At 42.4% G+C, this 20,232-nt stretch overlaps 1 protein-coding gene across 4 annotated transcripts; it reads left to right on the forward strand.

Annotated features, from left to right (window-relative positions):
* Nucleotides 1-2,235: 2,235 nt before the first annotated feature.
* Nucleotides 2,236-20,227, forward strand: LOC133953760 (cdc42-interacting protein 4 homolog). Of its 4 annotated transcripts, none has more exons than XM_062387832.1 (15): nucleotides 2,236-2,567; nucleotides 8,927-9,042; nucleotides 9,159-9,212; nucleotides 9,721-9,871; nucleotides 9,987-10,049; nucleotides 10,276-10,380; nucleotides 10,642-10,770; nucleotides 10,966-11,112; nucleotides 11,518-11,679; nucleotides 13,340-13,363; nucleotides 15,439-15,548; nucleotides 16,725-16,857; nucleotides 16,947-17,014; nucleotides 17,560-17,666; nucleotides 17,759-20,227. In XM_062387832.1, the coding sequence occupies exons 1-15, from the start codon at nucleotides 2,544-2,546 to the stop codon at nucleotides 17,902-17,904; spliced, it is 1,539 nt and encodes a 512-aa protein (XP_062243816.1). In that variant the 5' UTR covers nucleotides 2,236-2,543; the 3' UTR covers nucleotides 17,905-20,227. The 4 variants fall into 4 exon arrangements, with proteins under 4 accessions (XP_062243816.1, XP_062243817.1, XP_062243818.1 ...); XM_062387833.1 differs by having other exon boundaries at nucleotides 9,724-9,871; XM_062387834.1 differs by lacking the exon at nucleotides 13,340-13,363.
* Nucleotides 20,228-20,232: the final 5 nt, after the last annotated feature.

A 20,232-nucleotide genomic window follows, 5' to 3' on the forward strand; every position in this document is an offset into this window, starting at 1 on the left:
GGCTGATACCTGTAACAGTCACCAGTATCACTTCTACCAGCTCACTTCAAATACCACTACAACTGCTTTAACAGTTCTGTGGAAACAAGAGCTAAAAATCTACTTCTTTGCTTTGTTTTCCCCGGGTGGCCACTAACATCAAGGGGCATTACAGCTGAGCTAAACATTTCTACTTTTATATACAGTCTATGTTTATGGTATACCAATATCAAAGGAATGTGATGATAGCACATTGCCATGATCAAAGGGATTTGATGATTATTAAAAGATATATATATTTTAAATATATAATTTTATAAACATATCATTAAAATATGCAAGCAGAAGTGTCTTAAATGAGGTGAATGTTTTTATGTTTGAATGGTTTAATCGTTTTAATCTGTTACATCGAAGTATGAGGCTGTAGTTAGCGATCAAAATAAACAAATGGGAGAAGAAGAATATGCAAATATGCATGCTCAGCATTCACACTCATATATTTAACTAACAATTGTCCTGCAGTATTCACACAGATAAAGATTTAAAAAACAGCAGTGTTCATGATTACAAACAGGGCACACATCCCTCTGTGTTGACTTTTAGAGACAAACTGCAAACGGATGCTGTTGACCTGTTAACTCATGGATTAAGATTTTAGACTCTACACTTAAATGATTTTAAAGCTGACGCCACGATTAAGCAAGTACATTGATAAAAAGTGCAGTCAAATGGAATAAAAACACAATCAAATGGATGTTTGCTGTGACCTCCAAACAGAACCAGTTCTCCTGGATTCACAGATTTGTAGAATACTTGCCAGGTAAATCTTTTCCGAGTATCATTGATCCCAGACTGGTATCATGTGGTCCAGATCAGGGTTCTGTGGGGCCCTTAAATGTCTGTTATACGTCTGGTTATATATTTGAGCTCATTGTCTAGCTGCCAACAGATGGAGGGTGTCTTTAAATCTGAAGCACCTGAAGCCTTTACAGAGCAGTGTGTACAGCGCATGGCTAATCAACCTAAATATTCTTAATTAAGTTATTTAAATTGGACATTAGTTTACTTCGGGTGCTGTGTGCTCTAAGGGTCTGACGCAGCAGACAGTTTTATATTTGTTATGGAAATTGTGTCATTCCTTTGTGTTGGTGTGTCAAGTTGAATTACTCCTAAAAGAATCAATAGAGGTTAATCTCATCAGATCCTCTCTTTACCTCTGCCAAGGAGATGCGGTTTGTTTGTTATTTAACAGGATGAGACATTTTGTGGAGCGGTGGGATGTGACCCAAAGAAGAACCCATTACATATTGGAATGGATTCAAATAAATAGACAGATATCGACATCAGCCCCTAAAAATCCAGTAGCTAGTATTAGTTGTAGTAATTTTATTCCTTTGTTTTGAAATTACACGTCTAACAAGAAGAAGAAGTTGATTGTTCATTGTGTGGTCTCACTCATCCATGTTATTTAATTTTATTTTGGTATTTTTCTCATATTCAACCTGGACAATAAAAGCTAATCATCACTGAGCACGAAGTTCCTGAGGCAGCTGGGAAGGTCATTTGGATTTGCAGGTGTCGAAATTGGGCCTGATGGTGGCGCTAGAGGATTTTATAGATATCACTATACCCAACAGGGCGTTATTCAATTAGCTCTCAATGTTATTGTATTACTTTGCTTGTTGTCTTTGATTTCAAATATTATTCCACTACTTGATCTGAAGTGCTCGTTTTTATATGTTTGGCTGGATATGGTTTGTTGTCTTTGGTTTTAAATGACATTGTGTAATTCCTGCTGGTTCCCTGTGATGATTTGTTATCTCGTTTTCCGTTGGTGCTCTTTGCCAAGAGCTTTGTCACCTGCTTTGAAAAGGTCTCGTAAATATTTGCTCATTTGTTTATTGGTTTATTCGCACAACTCAACTCAAGGGTGTCCTGGTGTTCCTCAGAGGGACTGCCCTGCTCATTTGCCTGATTGTTATTATCATAACGCTTAGATATTTGTCCAATCAGGATTTACTTCTGGTTTAGAATCCTCTTAGGTGCGCTTTGATATTTATTGTAAAGAGAATAACATCAAAGCTTAAAAAACAAACCGGTGGTAGGCTTTTCCCATCCTCCTTCTCTCCTCCCCTCTCTCCTCCCCCTTCTCTCTCTCTCTCCCTCTCTCTCTCTCTTTCTCTCTGGGACCCAAACTTGTTTCAGGAAAAGCGCCTGAACACATTTTCTCCCCCCCACCCACCCACCCCTCCTCGTCTCTCTCTCTCTCTCTCTGGCTGCTGGGAGACACAGGACAGCCAGGCGTCCGAGCCAAGGGAAGGAGAAGGCGTAGACTTCCTCCAAACATTTCCTCCGCCATCTCTCCGCCTGCGAGACTCAAACAGAAAAGAGAGAGAGAGAGAGAAAGAGAGAGAAGTTTCCTGGGATCTTCTGTGAGCGACAGGACTTTCTCTCCTCTCCTCTCGGTCACCTGGGCGATCCAACGCAGGAGTATTCCTTCCTTCTTTTTTTAATCTTTTTCTGAAATTCCAACTCCCCCTCCTCTGGACGCTTTTTCAGCAGACATGGACTGGGGCACCGATCTGTGGGTAAGTTGACAGCTGACTCAGGATCAGTCCCTGCCGCACACATACCTTCCACCTCCCTCGGGGAACTGCTGTTGTCCTGTTCTCTGGACTCTGGGTTTTCCACACAGGGCCTGGAACAGTCTCGAGACTACAGCAGGAGTGTGTGTAAAAGCCAGAAGCCAGAGGATTTCGCAACCCCTGCTGCTGCTGCTGCTGCTGCTACTGCTGCTACATACCTTATCACAAGCAGAGGGGAAAGAAAGGAGAGAGAGCTTCACTATAATCATCATAATCACCATAATAACTTTATTCATATGGATTTTTTCAGAATCGGAGTTACAAAGGGCTCAACAACAAGGCAGAATTTCAGGAATCTACATTTTAATATAGGCAAGATGAGATAATTTACAATTAAAGACAACTCTTAGAAATAAGCCGGACGATAGAAGTGAAGTGTGAAGAACAGATTCAAAAAGCAGATACTGAGTTTGACTCCCTGATATCTCCAGGGAGAGAGATCCAAGCTTCCTTAGTGACCAGTCCAGATTTAGTTTAGAACTGTTACTGGGCCCAGGATCCCAGTCAGGTAGCAGTCACTGGTCATTCAGGGGCTTTAAAAAACAAGCAGTAAAGTAAATTATGTAACTGGCAGGTAACTGGTGAAGTGCAGCAGGGATCTGGATGATGTAATCACTTCTCTATGTGGCTTGTAGAGTAGCTCACTATTTCCCTTGCATTGCAATAGTTAATAGTTATGACTCTGATTGGCCTGTCTCTCTTATCAGGAGGGTGCACCTCCACCTCCTCTCAGTCCTCCTCCAGGCATGCTTGAACCAGGGCTGTGCATATGTGACAGCACCCCCTACCCACCCCCCAGACAGCATACGGATGTGGGCCACTTCAGTCCATTATGCAGCCCGGGAAAAACATGGATGTGAGCTTAAAGTTGCCCACAACTTTGTTAAGCAAACATGCAGTGCTCTCTGCAAGATGTGATCTGGATGTGAACCCAAAGCAGGCCGTGCGGTAAATGTTGAAAAACTAATTTGTGCTATCTGGGCCACCTTTGGTTGACATGCGGTGTTGCTTTGGCTCAATCGTGGCCCAGATCTGGCCAACAGGAGCAGTGACATCATTCCACACTGCATGGGGGCTGCATGACACTGTGGGTCAGGACCGGCTGTGGCACAGATGACAGGAAGCATTTGTGAAAAGTAAAGAACCTTGTCCCTGCTGCCCGGTCATTGCTAAGCTTTGAATCAGGTCAGCTCACACACCAGTGGACTCTCTGATCCCAGGCTGCAACTTAACAATCAATTGTTTGTTGCATTTATAACATACCAGGGGTTGTAAAAACAATGGCAGTCACAATTATGTTTCAACCCCATGATTTCCTAATTGCTGGTTTATTCTGAATAGGAGTCGCAAACCAAAAGTTATTCTTGTCACAACACAGAAGGAAGTCCTCTCTTCTGAGAAGCTGTGGCCAGAGATTTATTTGGCAACACTGCATCATAAATGATTAATCGATTATCAAAGCAGTTGTGGATTAGTGTGTCTCTGGAGTGACTGATGGTTTCTGCTCTGATCACAGTCAGACCAACGTGGAGGATGACTTATGTTGTGTTACAGTGCAAGTTTGTGTGTTTCACCCCAAACAAAATGTCCCGACTCGGAATGGTTTGTTCCAGCTGGTTTAATAGTTGAGCGATGAGAAGAGCGGAGAGAACCCATTTCCCCTCAGACCCTGCTGTGATTGCGGTCGGAGTCAGACTACATGCCTCTGAGGTTATTCAGCAGTTGAACACAGAGTGGGTGAGGCTGTTTCCTAACACAGTGTCGGTTGATGAGGAGTCGACGCTCGAAGTTGTTCGACTGGTGCTGCTCGTGTGATTCGTTGGGTCTGAGACAGTCGATCCATTTGGGGTTTGACAGGAAATTAGTCGTCCACTGGGGCTGCAGCTTGTAATTTTATCATCAATTAATCATCACAGCTTTTGGCTGATATGAAAGGCTAGAATATAGAGGTCAACATTATGTCTGTAAGATTTCTTTTGACAGTGCAAAATGAAGAAACTCAATTTGAGATATCAGTTGAACAGAAGCAGCAGCCAGTGAGTTTGAGGCTCTGCTCGTACCACTTCACTTCTATTAGCAATTTATCATATAATCAATGAACTGGTGAAATCACTTTTCAAACACTACCTACTTCTATCAACGTAGATGAGGATTAATGGCGGTGTAGAGGTTTATTCGTAGACTTGAAGTTTCTATCTGTGTCAGATCTGCAGCCCTGATGGAAATGTGATGCTGTTGAATGGAAATGATCAATCAACACACTGTTTAACTATAATTTAAACTTTTAATAATGGAGTCCTTGTTTATTTTTGCTGAATGTTCACTGTTTCCCCCTCTTTGCATGTAAATACTGTTCTTTGACACTTTATCACACAAATCAACACATTTTAAAATATCGTCATAATCATGAGCTCTGTTAACTGGTGATGAACCATTTCAATATTTTCCAGACCAAATGATAGAAGGTAGATTATGGCGGCAAGGTGGTGCAGCGGTTGGCCTCACAGCAAGAGGGTTCTGGGTTCGAACCTGATGGTGAACCAGGGCCTTGTGGGTTATCACAGACTTCCTCCCACAGTCCACAGACATGCACCTTAGGTTAAATCTCCATAGGTGTGATTGTTTGTTTGACTCTATTTGATGGCGATGGTGTTGGTTCTGCTCCTCACAGGATGAGTCATGTAGATAACTGATGAATGGATAACATAGATCAGTAGGTTGATATTGAGATTAGTCATTAATTGCAGTCCTTACTTCAACACAGGATTATTCTTGTCACTTGTCGGTGCACAGTGATCTGGACTTTTGGACGTTCAACCTCTCTGTCCAATGCTTTTTGAATCAGAGCCTGAAATAAGTGCATTAAGTTGCTGGTTGTCTTTAGGTTATAGACGAAACAAGCAGTTCCTAGAAATCACCTTGGCCTTCAGGAAACTATTACTGCAAGAACAAAATGTTTTAAATCGGAGGAATCACCTGTCGTCTGCAAAGAGAATCCTTGCACATTTGTACAGAAAATACATTTTGAAAAGCTGAATCGAACAAGATTTTTCCCTTCAAGCAGATTTGAAGTCAGTTATTTATTTGTCCCTGTCAGAGTGCACATCCAGTATCTTCTGTGTCAGCTTGTACCAGCTCCTCCTCAGTGAGGACCTCACGCTCTTCAGGGCTGCACCTCTCCATCAAATGAAAACGTTTTTCAGATGTCTTGTTTATCAGCGCAAGGCTACAATCCATACAGCTGCATTTTATTTAAAAAATTCTGAATTCTCAACGTAAAACAAGTGTTTTGGTTTAGAATCATTTTTATTTCCCGTCCATCCTAAGAAGTGACTCCTGTATACAGGACATGCTGGTGCTGGTGTAAACAGGAAGGTACTAGTGTCTGGACATGGGAATTGTGGCAGACTGCTCAAATAGCAGCTTATGCTCTACACATGAAAACAGTAGAATCAGTGTAAAATGCAGAATAGATGTTGGACACATTTTCACCTGAAATCTACCAAACACACTGTATCTGGTATGTTGGGTGACTCTGTGATCTCCACTCCTGGGTGTTCTGAATAGCTTCAGCTGCACAGCTTGACATTACAGTGACAGTGGTGAGTGGTCAGTGGGGTTTAAAGGGTTAAAAAAATCACTATCAGCTGCTGGCAAACATGACGTAACCCAGCAGCCTTCAAAACAGCCTGAACACACCCAGACCCTGTCAATGATTTCATCGCATCTTACACTGGAAACGCACAATGTGTGAACGAGGCTGTAAAGTGGATCATCTGAGGCAGGGGTGGGGCACTGGTCCCAGCTGAAGTCTGATTTGCCCCAGAAGTGCCCCTGTCCTCTCGTTACTCTTTAAAAAACAAAAGCCTTTGTGGCCCCTGATTTAGAGAAATCCAGGATCCACCCCTGGGTCGGTTGCTGCTCCATTTGAAGGTGGAGCAGGAGATGGAACCAGTGGACCACTGTGGTGTCAGCAGGTGTTGTACCAGTTCAATCAGGAAAATGGGAGATGTCTTGTGTCCAGCATAAGGAGAAGAGATGATTCCAAGGCTTTTATTTATTGTTTATCAAGTAAATTGAACTTTCTGAAGCATTTTTTTTATACATCTGAAAATAATGTTATGTTAATATTAAACTACCTAGAAACAGGAGCTTGTAGTTTCTAATAAACTGATGTCCGAGTGCAGCTGTTCATGTTGCTTGGTATTTTTCTATTAAGATGGATATGAGCTGGAGTCTGACCTCAGCCTGGATCAGGAAACGCTGCTGTGTGTCGTCACAGATGGGGGGGGGGCTGTCCGGCTGGCTGGGTTTGGACAAGCCCCTGGGACCGTCAGTCGCAGGGCGGTGGTTCACACCGAGCAAATGATTATCTCATCCCTGAACCCTCTGTGTGTCACTATCAGTGTTTCCTCCTCTCACACACGCTTTCAGATTTATTCCAGTGTAGCAGCAGAGGTGGGAAACGTGTTCAGAAATATATCTCAAAGGTTCTTCGACGACCTTTCGACCTCTCGAGACATTTTGTTTCCCCCCCAATCGCTCTCATTCCTGGCTCGTGAAGAAATGGGAAAAATGTCCTTTTCACTTATGTCGTTTTTCTCCTGTTTTCTAATCGTGTTCCTTCCTTCCTTCCTCCTCCCCGGCCTTTCTCCCAGCTCTCTCTCTCTCTCGAATCCAGGACATCGCTAACTGTGCTACGGTCTGATCTCCATTTAGCTTCCCCTTCCTCTGAGGACTCAAAATCTATGTCTCTGGCTCCAAAAGACCCTGCAACCGCTACACACACACACACTGAAAGACACACACACAGAACCCCACACACACACTGACTGAGTCCAGTCTTTCTGTGTTATTCACAAGAGACACAACAGCAGAACCACCCTGTTATTCTCATGTATCCGAGCTTTCACATTGCTCAGTTCTGTGGTCACCGTCTTCAGCGACACCGTGTAGATATAAGCCAGTGGCAACAGAGAGGACAAATGTTACCTGTCCAACCGGTTTGTGTGTGTGTAAATTTGTGTGTGTGTGTGTGTGTGTGTGTGTGTGTGGTTTTCAAGGCATGGCAGCCTGTAAAGAGGAATGTTGAAAGGAGAGAAGAGCTGGTGTTCTCTCTTCTTTCTTCTCTACTACACCTTTGTACTTTTTACCTTTGTGAGAAATTCTGAGAAGGGAGGATACTGTGTGGGCGTGTGAATGGGCGTGTGTGTTCGTGTGTGTGTGTGTGTGTGTGTGTGAAGACCATTTCGAGTCTAGACCTTATGGAGTGAGGACATTTTGGGAAACACTTTTTCAAAGAAGCCATTGGAAAAAACTGATTAATTCCTTTGTCAAAAACCTGAATTGGTTTATTAAAAAGACACAACACAACAAATAATGTTTGTGCAATACAACCAGGTTTAAAAAAGACTAGTGACACAGGTGGGGCAGCAGACGTTCCAGCTTATTATCCAGTTTCTCAGGGCTCCAGTAGTCTCTCCCCTGGCTGTGGATTAGCACTGATGTAAGGGGCTGAAGCATAATAACAGGGTTGTGTTAATGTATGTCTGTGTGTGTTGAGTTTTATTGTGGGCCTGTAGTTTTGATTTGTGACAGATCCACACTCCATTGAATGTGTGATGCAAAGGTCGAACAGGCCAGCACACGACTGTTTATTTCTTGCAGTAGAAATATAAAAGAAATACAGAGGCAGTCTGATAACCTCAATGATTTATTTGTTTTGAGACACAATTAACATGAAAACGAATTAAACATATATTTTACCTGCTCAAGAGAAATAAACTTAACACAATGGCTGTAAAAAGACAGACAACTATACATAATCTGTATGGATCTGCATCAAATTGTATACACTCAGAAAGACCAGCCCCCTAAATAGAGCAAATGTTTTTAGAAACAGGATCTGTACCAAAATGCCAGATGTTGCAAAGGAAAATCCTGGATCCGCCCCCAGCATGTGATTGGTTATTCTCAGATACATTCTTTTTGTATAATTCTGCTAACGTACAAAAAAGGTTCAAATTTAAATAAAAAAACATCATGTTAAAGAAAAAGAAAGATGTTCCTCTGACCCATTGGCACCCTAATTGAATGCTTTCTTCCCTGACCCATAATGATTCCTTCCAGCAAGTTCCGTTGTAATTTGTTTTTGAGTAATTCCTGCTAACAACCCCCAATGAAACCAGTTCCACTCTGAAGCCTCTGACCCACAGACACCAGCAGCAGTTTCACTTCTCGCCCCCGGTGTTTGTGCACAAGTATGTAAACGTGTGTTGCTCTGTGTGTTGCTCCTCTCTCAGGACCAGTGTGACATCATCGACAAACACACGCTGTCGGGCCTCGACCTGGTGGATCGCTACATAAAGTTTGTGAAGGAGCGGACGGAGATAGAACAGAGCTACGCCAAGCAGCTCAGGTGTGCCCCGAGGATTCTTTCTCAGTGTTTATTCTCCTCCGCATGACATAGGATTATACGTTGTGTTGTGCATTTACAGTATGTGTGTGTGAGTCATAGTTTTTCCTGTCCAACAGGAATCTAACGAAGAAATATGCCAAACGAGGGAGCAAGGAGGAGCAAGACTGCAAGTGAGAGATGGATCAAATGTCCAGTTTCATTTCTATCATTGTGCGTTTGCAAAGTAACACTTTTGTTGCTGAACCCATTGAAGTGCTGTAAATGCAGCTCATGTGCAATTAAAAATATTTCTATATTCAATGTGCCACTCAAGATGTGAAGAACTATACATTTGTTTGTATTATTGTCGTTGTTGTTGATTCTTGATTAAGAAGAAGAAATAAAATATATAAAAAGGCGGGTGACTAAAAGAATATAGACAACATATAAATTAAGCAAATCAGCTGAATAAATAAATATATATAAATAAATACTAGCTGGTAAATCTTTCCAGAGTGTGGGAGCCCAAACTGTACTCACAGGAATATTTGGATATATTTTAATATACTTCATTTGGAAATAACCCAAGTTCATTACTGATCGTACAATATTAAGGTGGTTTGTTGAATATTCATGTTAATGTCTTCATTAAAAGGTAATTTGTCTAATTGTCCCTCCCTCCCCCCCTCGCCCCCACAGCAGATTCAGCAATCACGCATCTTTCCAGGAGATCCTGAACGAGCTGAACGACTACGCCGGCCAACGGGAGCTCATCGCCGAAAACATGATGACGGGCATCTGCGTCGAGCTCACCAAGTACCTTCAGGACATCAAGTCAGAGCGGAAGACAGTGAGAGAGGGAGCAGGGGGAAGGGGAGAGAGAGCGAGGGGGGGGGGGTGATGTGAGGCACATGTGTCATCATGTGGATCTGCAGCACGTTCACTGAGACCTCTTCCCTCCACAGCACCTGGCGGACGCCAAGAAGGCCCAGCAGAATCTAGAGGGCAGCTTTAAAAACCTAGAAAGTGTGAGTCACCTGTTTCTGCTGCTCACTGACGTCTAAACTGGGTCATGTGCTTCTTACTGAAAGGTTGATTCACTCACAAATCATTTCAAAAGTCACAATATCCTGCTATGAAGGTCACAGGTTGATCATTTCCTGCAGTTTCACGACAAATACTCAAGTGAGAGTGAATTCTCTGATTGGTGATTCATGTGTGTTAATGAGTGTGTGTGTGTGTGACTTCCTGCAGACTAAGAAGCGCTTTGCAAAGGAATGGGCGGAGGCCGACAAAGCTACGCAACAAGCGGACAAGACGGAAAGCGACCTCAATGCCACCAAGCTCGATGTGGAGAAAGTAAACGCACAAATACACACACACAAACACACACACACACACTAACTCTAGAGCTGAGCAGTCATGTTTTCTCTTTTATTTTGATTTGGTATCATCTCCTCCACTGTCTCCCCCTGTTCGCCTCCTCGCCCACATCCGCTCCTGCATTCCTCCCTCTTTGCATTTTGTTTTGCATCTCTTCCCTTCTCCCTCTCCCTGCACTCTCTCATCCTCCTCTCCCTTTTCTCATCCTCCTCTCCGTCTTGTCCCTCGCTCCCCAAGGCCAGGCAGCATGCCCATGCCCGCACGCACACGGCGGAGGAGTGCAGGAACGACTACGCAGCCCAGCTCCAGAAGTACAACAAGGAACAGAACAACTTCTACTACACAGAGATACCACATATCTTCAATGTGAGACACACACACACACAAACACACACACACGTTGACAGTGTTGACAGTATATCGAGACAGAGCTCACCTCCCTGCTAATATGATGCACCACAGACCCAACACAGCCAGTGTGGTCCTTTTAATACAGGGTGTGTTAACACAGACACTGTGGCTGTAATATGAAACTAAGGGAGGTTGTTGTGTGTTGAGCAGAAAATGCAGGACATGGATGAGCGGAGGATCCGGCGGCTGGCGGAGGGATACTGCAAGTTCGCGGACATCGAAAAGAACGTGGTGCCCATCATCTCCAAGTGTCTAGAGGGAATCTCATCAGCGGGACTGAAAATCCAGGAGAAACAGGTCAATGTTAGATGTTTGCAGGATTATATATCGGCCTGTGTGTGTGTGTGCGTGTGTGTGTGTGTGTTGTTTGACCCAAATGGTTAAAACAAGGAGTCGGTGAATTGGTTTCATCAGTCCATCTTCACCCATCTAAGACACCTCTGTTCTTATTGTTTTAAAACTTGCTCCATGTTCTGGTGTTTAAAGGTTGACATTACATGAGAAGGTTGATACCACTCTCATGGGTGTTGGTTCCATTTGAGGGTATCACCTGTTGCCTGTTGTCTCAGCTTCCTGTAAGTCTGTAACAAGCAGCCTGGCTCGGTCCAGATGTAAGAAAACCTGCTTTTAACATCTGTCCTGAGTGATGTGAGTTCAGGTGGAACACGTTCATTCAAGTGTCTGTTTTCATGCCCTATGCAGGACTCCTTACTCTTCATAGAGCAGCACAAGTCTGGCTTTGAGCGACCTGGAGACGTGGAGTTTGAAGACTACACCCAGGGAATCAAACCAGCGACCTCCGACTCCAGCCTCAACCCGCCCAAAGTGCGCACCAAGCTGTGGCCTTTCAGCAAGAAGCACAAGGTGAACGTGCGGCCTCTCCCCTTCCTGTCCCCACTGGGCTGTATTTGTTAACCTGAATATCCTCTCCGTCCGGTTCCTATTTCTTAGAATGTGGCTGAACTCTTATAGGCTCACACATTTTATTATCACATCAAAACCTTCCTCTAATTTCGAAATACAACTTGGCTCTCTAGATACACCCTTCAAATACGGCACAATCCCATTTTGACTTTATTAATTTAAGCATCATTTTATTTATTTATCTATTTATTGATTGATTTCTATGAAATGAAGACCTCTCATGAAATGGACTGTAAACCTCAAAATCCTGTTCTTCTCTGGTAAATGGCTACATCCACTTTTTAAACACAGTCTGTCCCTAAAATAATAATAAATCAAACATTTACTTCCTGTGTCGAGGCAAATGGCAGCGTGGCTCCGCGTGAACTTCAACCTTTGCTGAACTTTTTCAAAATGTCATGTTCATTGTGACATCATCATAACATTCTGGACTGATTGGTCTGCCGTCCCACTCGTTTGTGTCTTAAAAGCGCTTAAAGTCCCGCCCCTTACACAGCGGCTTCCTGATCAGCTGTAAAACGCTGCTGAAGCTGAACCTGCTGGTAGGACTGGAATGTTACGGCACTTCAGCCGCAGTGCTAATGTGCATTGAAGCTTTTTATGGCACACTAAAGGAAAGAGGGAAACGTGCCTAACATCGAGCACTGAGATAAACTTCCTGTTTTCATTTCAAAATAAAGTTACATGAACATACAAGGCAAGGTGTCACGTTACAGCAGACGGTGGATGAACCTGTATCTCTTCAGGTTTTAGGGACTTGAAAAAAATGACTCGAGTCAAATGTTGAGATCCAACTTTCGAAGAACAAAAAAAATACAACCGCACAGTCGTCCAATCGTCAACAGACAAACTCGCACGGAGAACAGGACACAGCTGTTTTCTTATCTTCCTCCCAATGTCCACTGTAGGAGTGTAAGGTCTCCTAACAATGCTTTAAAACACACACACACACACACACCCACTCATAAAACTCAACACACATTCCAGTCATGTCTTACCCCACCGCCCTGTTGCCCTCAGGGGCCAGTTCTAATTCCAGTCTCCTGCACAGACTTGCCCTAAAACACCTTTTTTCTCTCTGTAGCTCTTCATCCTCTTTATTACAAACTTCTCCTTGACTCGCTCCTTCTTCTTCTTCTTCTCTTCCTCTCAATACCAGTATCAATTTCTCCCTCCTCTTCCTCCTCCTCCACCTCCCCTGTTCCTCCACCTTGTCCTTCTTTCTTCTCCCCCCCCCCGCGCTCTCCCCCTGTTTAGTTCGCCCCTCCGTCTTTCTCTCCCCCGTCCCCTCTCCCGCCCGGCTGCCACCCTCTTTCCCTCCCCCTCTCCAAGCTGCAGCGCTCCCCCCTCTCTCTCTGCGTGAGGGAGTTTAGTCGCTCTGTCAAACCCAGGATTTCCACGTTAAAGATATTACGCAGACCTCGCTTGGTGAGTGACTCTGACTTTGAGCTGCCCCCCCCGCCCCCCCCTCATTGTTGTGTCCACATCCGTCTCATTGATGTCATTTGTGCTTTTTGTACCTGTTCACATACTTGCCTTTGGGTTTGTGTGTTTGTTGCACACCTGTCTCACACTGACTTGTCTATTTGTCTCTGTCTAGATATCTCATGCTGAAAAGCACATGGTAACACTTGATATTGTCACGTTAACTTTAAAGGTGTCGAGGTGAATGAGAGGATTCTGGTGCTGGATTGATTCATTTTCAAGGGGAAATACTGTATTTCAGGGGGAATGATATTTAAGGAGTAACTGCGCTCTAGATCTTTGCTGCACTGACCTCTGCAGGTGGAAAGGTGTCAAGGCCCCGAAGCTCTCCAACGTAGCTTGTTGACGCACAGTTATTTAAATAGCATAGACTGTCAGTAAGTGAGCTAATAACTTGATCTATAGACTGTGTACAAAGATGGACGACAAGGCAGGGCCACAGAAGTGAAGCCAAAACACCTTGATGGCCCCCTGGTGGCTGGCTAAAGTATAGGTCTTAAACCATTGCCTCCTCCATGTCAGCAGAAGGTACCGAATACAAATATATTGGCAATGTTTATGCAATGATTGACCTCAACACTGAAGCCCCACTCAATGATCACTACCGCATAGACGCAGGTAGCACCCGTATTTTGGCTTCAGTTTTGAATAGTGGCAGGAAGTCAAGACCCGTCGTCCATCTTTGTTTACAGCCTGTGTCTTGATCCATGTACATCTGAGGACACAGCTGGAGCCTCTAGCCTGTTTGTGCCTCTCATGTCCATGTGCAACCATCACATCTGAATCATGGCCCAAAACATCCAATTCCCCCCCCAAAAAAATAGTATCTGAAAAACCCAGAACTCAAGCACATACCAGTGTTCTGACGTTACTTACATGGTCCCTCAAGATTCTTCTAAACATCTGGATGGTGTTTTCCAAGTTGAGAATGCATTTCCTAATCCAGGTGGAAATGACATGAGTGTCCTTGTTCATTTTGTAAAATACAAGACTACAATAATGGACAAAAACATAAATATATAAGATGTTAATGTAAATGAGACTGTTTCTCAGTAAGATCATGATCAGTCGTTCTGGGTTTATCCAAGATAGACAATTCATATTTTTTTAGCTACGTGGCTAACAGAAGTTAACACTGTTAGTTCAAAACAACACAGTCATTGAATCCGGTCTCACAGCTTGGAGTTGATCGACATCATTTGCAAACCAAAGTTTGCAGATTATGTCGATCAACTCTAACTTTTCAGTGAATATATCCTGAGGTCCCATTTTCCTCACCACTAGGGGGCAGTGCAAGCAGTGTTTATTATCCGGGTGCAGTTACTCCTTAATCAACAAAATCAATTGCATTTTTCTGATGGTAATTGGTATTTTCTGTTTCATTCAGTACATCAATGTATTACCTTTCTCGCCAGAACAAAAAACAAAGAATCAATCCTTGGTTCTGTTATACCATATTGATAAATCCCTTAGTTCTCTCTGTTTAACATAAATGCAAGCAAATACTGTCTAATATATTTAATGTGACTGTCAACTTAACACATAAATACACATCTACCTTTGCAAATAGTTTATCTTTGTCCTCATTACACTACAGTATAAGCAGTGTGTAAATTAAACTTTACATTTAGAACAACACAGAAGTATTTCATTACACTGGTTGATGTCCAAACAATCACACACATAGACCACTTCTTTCTAATGAAGTAACATTATTATTAATGTCTGAACTCTGTAATCCTTAATTGTCCTAATTAATATTTATTTTATTTTATTGATATCTAGTGTTTTTAGGTGATTAAAGGTCAGGGTTAGAGAAACTAATAATAATCAAGCTTTGTTTCTCTTTATTGTTTCTATTTCTATGATTTGTACATACAGTACATTACAGTATGCACCAGTTGAAAACAGAGCAGAAGCTCACTGGTATTTTCCTTTGGGTAAATGAATTGGTATGTTAAAGAGTTCATGCTTCTCCCGCTATCTGTGACATTTGTGTGATTTCTGCTTTTTCTTCACTGCTTGCAAATCAAAGTTTGTTTATTTTTGTCATGAAATATTTATGTGGCTTCTGCTTTTTGGGATCTTTGATTGAGAAACTCTTTCACAGTGTTAAACTGAATGTCAAATTAGCAGAGGGAGCTGAGGAGCGACATCTGGTGGTGAGCGTTGTTTGCTGTTCACTCAAGTGCGTGTGCGTTTTGTTTCGTGCAGCCGACGGCTTCAGAGGATTTCTCTCACCTTCCTCCGGAGCAGAGGAAAAAGAGGCTGCAAGCGAAGATCGATGATTTCTCCAGAGAGCTGCAGAAGGCGCAGGACGAAAGGTGACGACCTCATCAGCAGCAAATATCACTGTTGTCTCTGAAAAACACTTCTGAAGCTTATGAATTTGTCTTTACATCACATTAGGGTGTTTTGGACTAAAATTGACTCCATGTTGCATTGATCTACAAAACACAGGGATTCAGTGAACAGTTTGTTTTGGGGCTTTTCATAAATCTAAAACTCTCACCTGTGCACAATCAATCAGTTGCTTCAGAGTCAAATCAGTATCTGATTCTGGGTAAAAAAACAAAAACAGTTGTGCCACATTTTTCACAGACATTTCTCACCACTAGAAACATGTTCTATTGACATTATTGTGAAATCTTGATAGTGAAACCAGGCAACCACCAGATTAGAGCCCAACCCATGTGGATCTTTTGGGGGATGATGTCTGATACTGATATTAGTGAGTAAAAAAGTCCTGGTACTGAAAAATACATAATATAAATATATACACATATAAATATGTATTTACATAAAATATCTTCTACGATGCTCTTATCAAACCGTAGGACAAATACATTTAATTGTGGCTTGATGTATCACAGTTTAAACATAGACTAAATGATAAATGTAAACAAGGGGTATGTACATTTTTATTTATACTGTAAAAGAAGTTTCATATCTGCAAACACAAAGGATTTCTCTGAGATGTATGTGATAGCCAATCAATGAAAACAGTCCGGTTCTGAATCTGATGCATTTTTAACTTAGTATTAAATTTGAACAGTCACCTCTGTCCTAGTTGTTCTGAGGCTCTTTCAGACAGTGATGTCTCCCAGAGTTGACGGACATTAGATCTACGAGGCGTCCACATACTTTAAATTACTTACATACTTTCAATCTGAGTAAACTTAAAGCTCCTTCGTGCTTCTAACTTGGTGGCAGCAGTATGAGGAAGGATCTTTCCTCCTCTTATCCTGTTTGAACATGACAGTTCCCCTGAGCCGCGATCACAAAGTTTCACTCTTTGATGTGGAGAAACTGGACTGACCTGTACTCAGCCACGATCTCAACCCCACTGGGCCCGGCCTCTAACACCAGTACATGTATAATTCAGAGAGTCTGCCGACCCCTCCCATCCTTATCGGCAATGCTGCCCTGGAATGGGGCTTCCTTAATCAGTGCTCGCATTTCAAAAACAATAACACGTCGTCCTCCCTGCTTGACCTCAGTGAGGCGCTGGACAAGATGAAGGGCGTGTACGAGAAGAATCCACAGATGGGAGACCCGTCCAGTCTGGAGCCTCAGATCACAGAGACCACACAGAACCTGGGACGCCTGAAGGGGGAGCTCGCCAAATATGAGGTACTCACTCTCTCACGAACAATCGAATGAACAAACTCACGATCTTCAAGTATTTGTGCTTTAATCTCTTTATCTCTTGGTCGTCACAGTCGTGGCTGTCGGAGGCCGTGGGAGGAGAAGACTCCTCCAACACTATCAACAATAATATTCGACACAGGTAAGACCTGGATTTAAAGGAGCAGTTTAACACTTTGCAAAGTACATTCATTCACTTTCTTGCCCTCAGCAAAATGAGAAGATCAGTATCACTGTCTGGAACAAGGGAAGTTTCTGTTTCGTCTGTCAGCAGGATTATTACAGAACTTTGAAGTGAAACCAGATAAACGTCTGGAACCAGGATCTCACCTCACTCTTGTTCATGGTGACCCCTAGTGTCTGTATGACAAGTTTCAGAAGGTTTTACTGTAGAATTGTTGAGAAGATTAAATGCAAATTATATATATATTTTACATTATTGCACTCATAACTCTATTAATTAATTAATATTATTATTTTAATAATATCACCTGACCCTTGCTCAAAAATGATTCTCAAGGAAAATGTTGAAAAACGTCACGTCTCACTAATACTAAAGAAAGTGAAAATAAAAATCCTGCATCTAAAAAAAAATCCTTTTCTAAATAACAAACAAACAAATGCAGACAAAAACATAATGAGCATATTCTGTGCATTTATAATGTGAGTTTAAATGTGTCTCTCCAGCGTTGGAGCAGCTGACCAGCCCCACAACATCTACACAGAGTTTGACGATGAGTTCGACGACATGGAAGCTCCCATCGGCCAGTGCGCCGCTCTCTACACCTTTCAAGGTACATCTACTTTATTTATATTTGTGTACATATACATATGTTTGTTTTTTTATATCTTTGTTTATACATCTTTTGCTTGTGTTTGTGTGCAGGCAACAGCGAGGGCACCATTTCCATCACGGAGGGAGAAATGTTGAGTGTAATGGAGGACGATAAGGGAGACGGGTGGATGAGGGTCCTCAGAGCCAGTGGAGAGGAGGGATATATACCGTCGTCCTATGTCAAAGTCAATCCTTAACACACACACACACTACACAAACTCACACACACACACAGTACACATTTAAAGCTTGTGATGGAGGCGTGAATGCAATGTCGATCCAGATAATTGGAGCAGTTCTCCTCGTCCTTTGTCTCTTGGCCTGTGACGTGAACAGTGAGATGATTATAGAGCTCGATGTCACGGCCGGTCGCCACTTCCTGTGTCTGCTTGCATCAGAGGCCGTCTCTCCGGACTCAGACCGCCAGTCCTGTCAGCTCGTTTATAGATTTTTTTTAAAACCAAACTTCTGAATGTATTCCTGAACTTTATTTTGTCACCTTGCTAAAGTGACGACTCGTGCAACGTGTTCAGCTTCACGCTCACTCCTCCTTCACGCTGCTGTTTCTAACCCCCTGCCGAACTTTTCCTGTTCCCATCTCCAGTCTTCTCCTCAAACCTCTTTCCTGCAGCGATAATGTGACTTTTTTTTTTTTTTATTATCATAGTGATGTTTGATGACTTTGAACTGGATGAAAACCACTACCCTCTACAGAGTGCACTAAGTATAATATCTCACAGTAAAAGGATAGATTATTTTACATATCTGTCTTCAAACAATATTCGGCCGCCCGTATGCAATAGAAACAGTTTTCGCTTGCTGAGACCATTTCCCTTGATTGTACTGGTCTGCAAATTTCAATGAGATTTTCATTGAGAAATGCATTCTTTGTGTAACTGTCACACAAAGAGGGCGGTCCCAAGTCAAACGTGACAAATTAAAGCAACACTCTGTAGCTTGTACTGAGCAACAGCGCCCTCTGCAGCTGAACTTGGTGACTACTTCTGTTGGGGTTTGCGTTATTAATGGTTTGTCAAGTCTCACTCGCTGAACTGACACACAACTGAATGGTGAATATTACCCATGATCCCCTGCTTCCTGAAAACGGAAGCGCTGCCACTTACAAAACCATTCTTAAAGTTTCCTGGCTGTATATCAGAGAAAACTCTTGTATTTAATAACTTAAATAACATTTTAACTGATCTACAGTTCAGCTAAACTCTTTAACTCTCAGTCAGTTCCACACTTGTCACAGGAGATCGAACCCCCCTCACCAAAGTTGAAAGAACAGACGTTCAGGGTGAAGAGGAAACATTCTCCACACTCATTTTAGTTTTAAATATTTTAAGGTAAATGCATAGTGTTGCTTTAACTTCAAGTAATTGTCAGAATATATTTTTACTGGTCTCTTACGTTCAAAGCGCATTAAGAAGGGACTCCTCATTGGCCAATATGTAAAAGAGGATCATTGCAGAAAGCAGAAACTGTTTCAGTGCGTATGTGGACATGAGATTGTTGTTAGACGTGAAACTATCTTTTTAACTGGACATGATATATCCCAGCTCTTCTTCTACATTTGCAAGAAAAACCTTCTTTGCAAGTGTTTTTGTGAAATTTAAAAAAGCACAAAATGATCAAATTCAAATACAGAATTTATCATTTTTATAATTCCTGTGAACTGTCTGTATTTGAGGGCGCGGCCTCACTGCTGCTCCAGAGATCATCACATAGCACTGATCTTAAGACATCTGATCATAGGTGCAACTCAAACAGAAGATAGAAGGCAATTATTCAGTTTACGCTTTCCAGTGTTGCACAAAGCGAGGCTGGGATCTTGTTGGAGGGAGTGGCTCTCTGACAATCTGTTTAGATTTTCCATGTTTAAAACCACCTGTTTTTATATTGTGAGCCTTCAGACCTCCAGCATCGCACTCCTCCTCCTCCCAAGTCCTCAGATACCACTTAATTTAAACACACATATTAAAAGAACCAGTGAGAACAGGATGGATTTCAAAAGGGATGAAATGGGAGTTTTGAGATTTAGCTCCTGAGCTCCACAGCCAAGGGTGACGAATTGTAAAGAAATATTTAAATGTTGTCGGACTTGAAATGGTTTTAACGACGTGTGAAATGCTTCTTTGTGGCTGATCTATAATCTATAAATGTGCAAATGTTATTAATTTTTTAAAGTTTAATAGCCGTACACAAGAAGTCTCCCACTCCACTGAAAAGGATTCCAGAGTCAAGACGTACAAGAGATTCCTCAGACTCGTCTTTCTGCACAGTGAAGGTCAAACACACTCGAGAGAGAGGCAACAAGACGTGACATGATTTTGTGACTGGAGACTTCAGGTTTAAGACAAACAGTTTACACTTCTCTTTCTGTGCCATCCTGTCCTGCACTAGTAAAAGTTTTCTCCACATTTTAAGGGGTTTTATTTTACAATCCATTTTTAAACTGAAAATATATGTATTACCTTGTATCATTTGAGTCATAAATTGGGATTTAAGAAAAGAAAAGAGCC

Source organism: Platichthys flesus, chromosome 5, assembly GCF_949316205.1.
Source record: "Platichthys flesus chromosome 5, fPlaFle2.1, whole genome shotgun sequence".
Classification (NCBI taxonomy): Eukaryota; Metazoa; Chordata; class Actinopteri; order Pleuronectiformes; family Pleuronectidae; genus Platichthys; species Platichthys flesus.

Excerpts from the sequence above, each read along its gene's own strand:
- LOC133953760 (XM_062387832.1), top strand. The coding sequence starts at position 2,544 with ATGGACTGGGGCACCGATCTGTGG. Across the intron at positions 10,771-10,965 it reads AGATACCACATATCTTCAAT|AAAATGCAGGACATGGATGA; the intron begins GTGAGACACACA and ends TGTGTTGAGCAG. Across the intron at positions 11,680-13,339 it reads CTTTCAGCAAGAAGCACAAG|ATATCTCATGCTGAAAAGCA; the intron begins GTGAACGTGCGG and ends GTCTCTGTCTAG.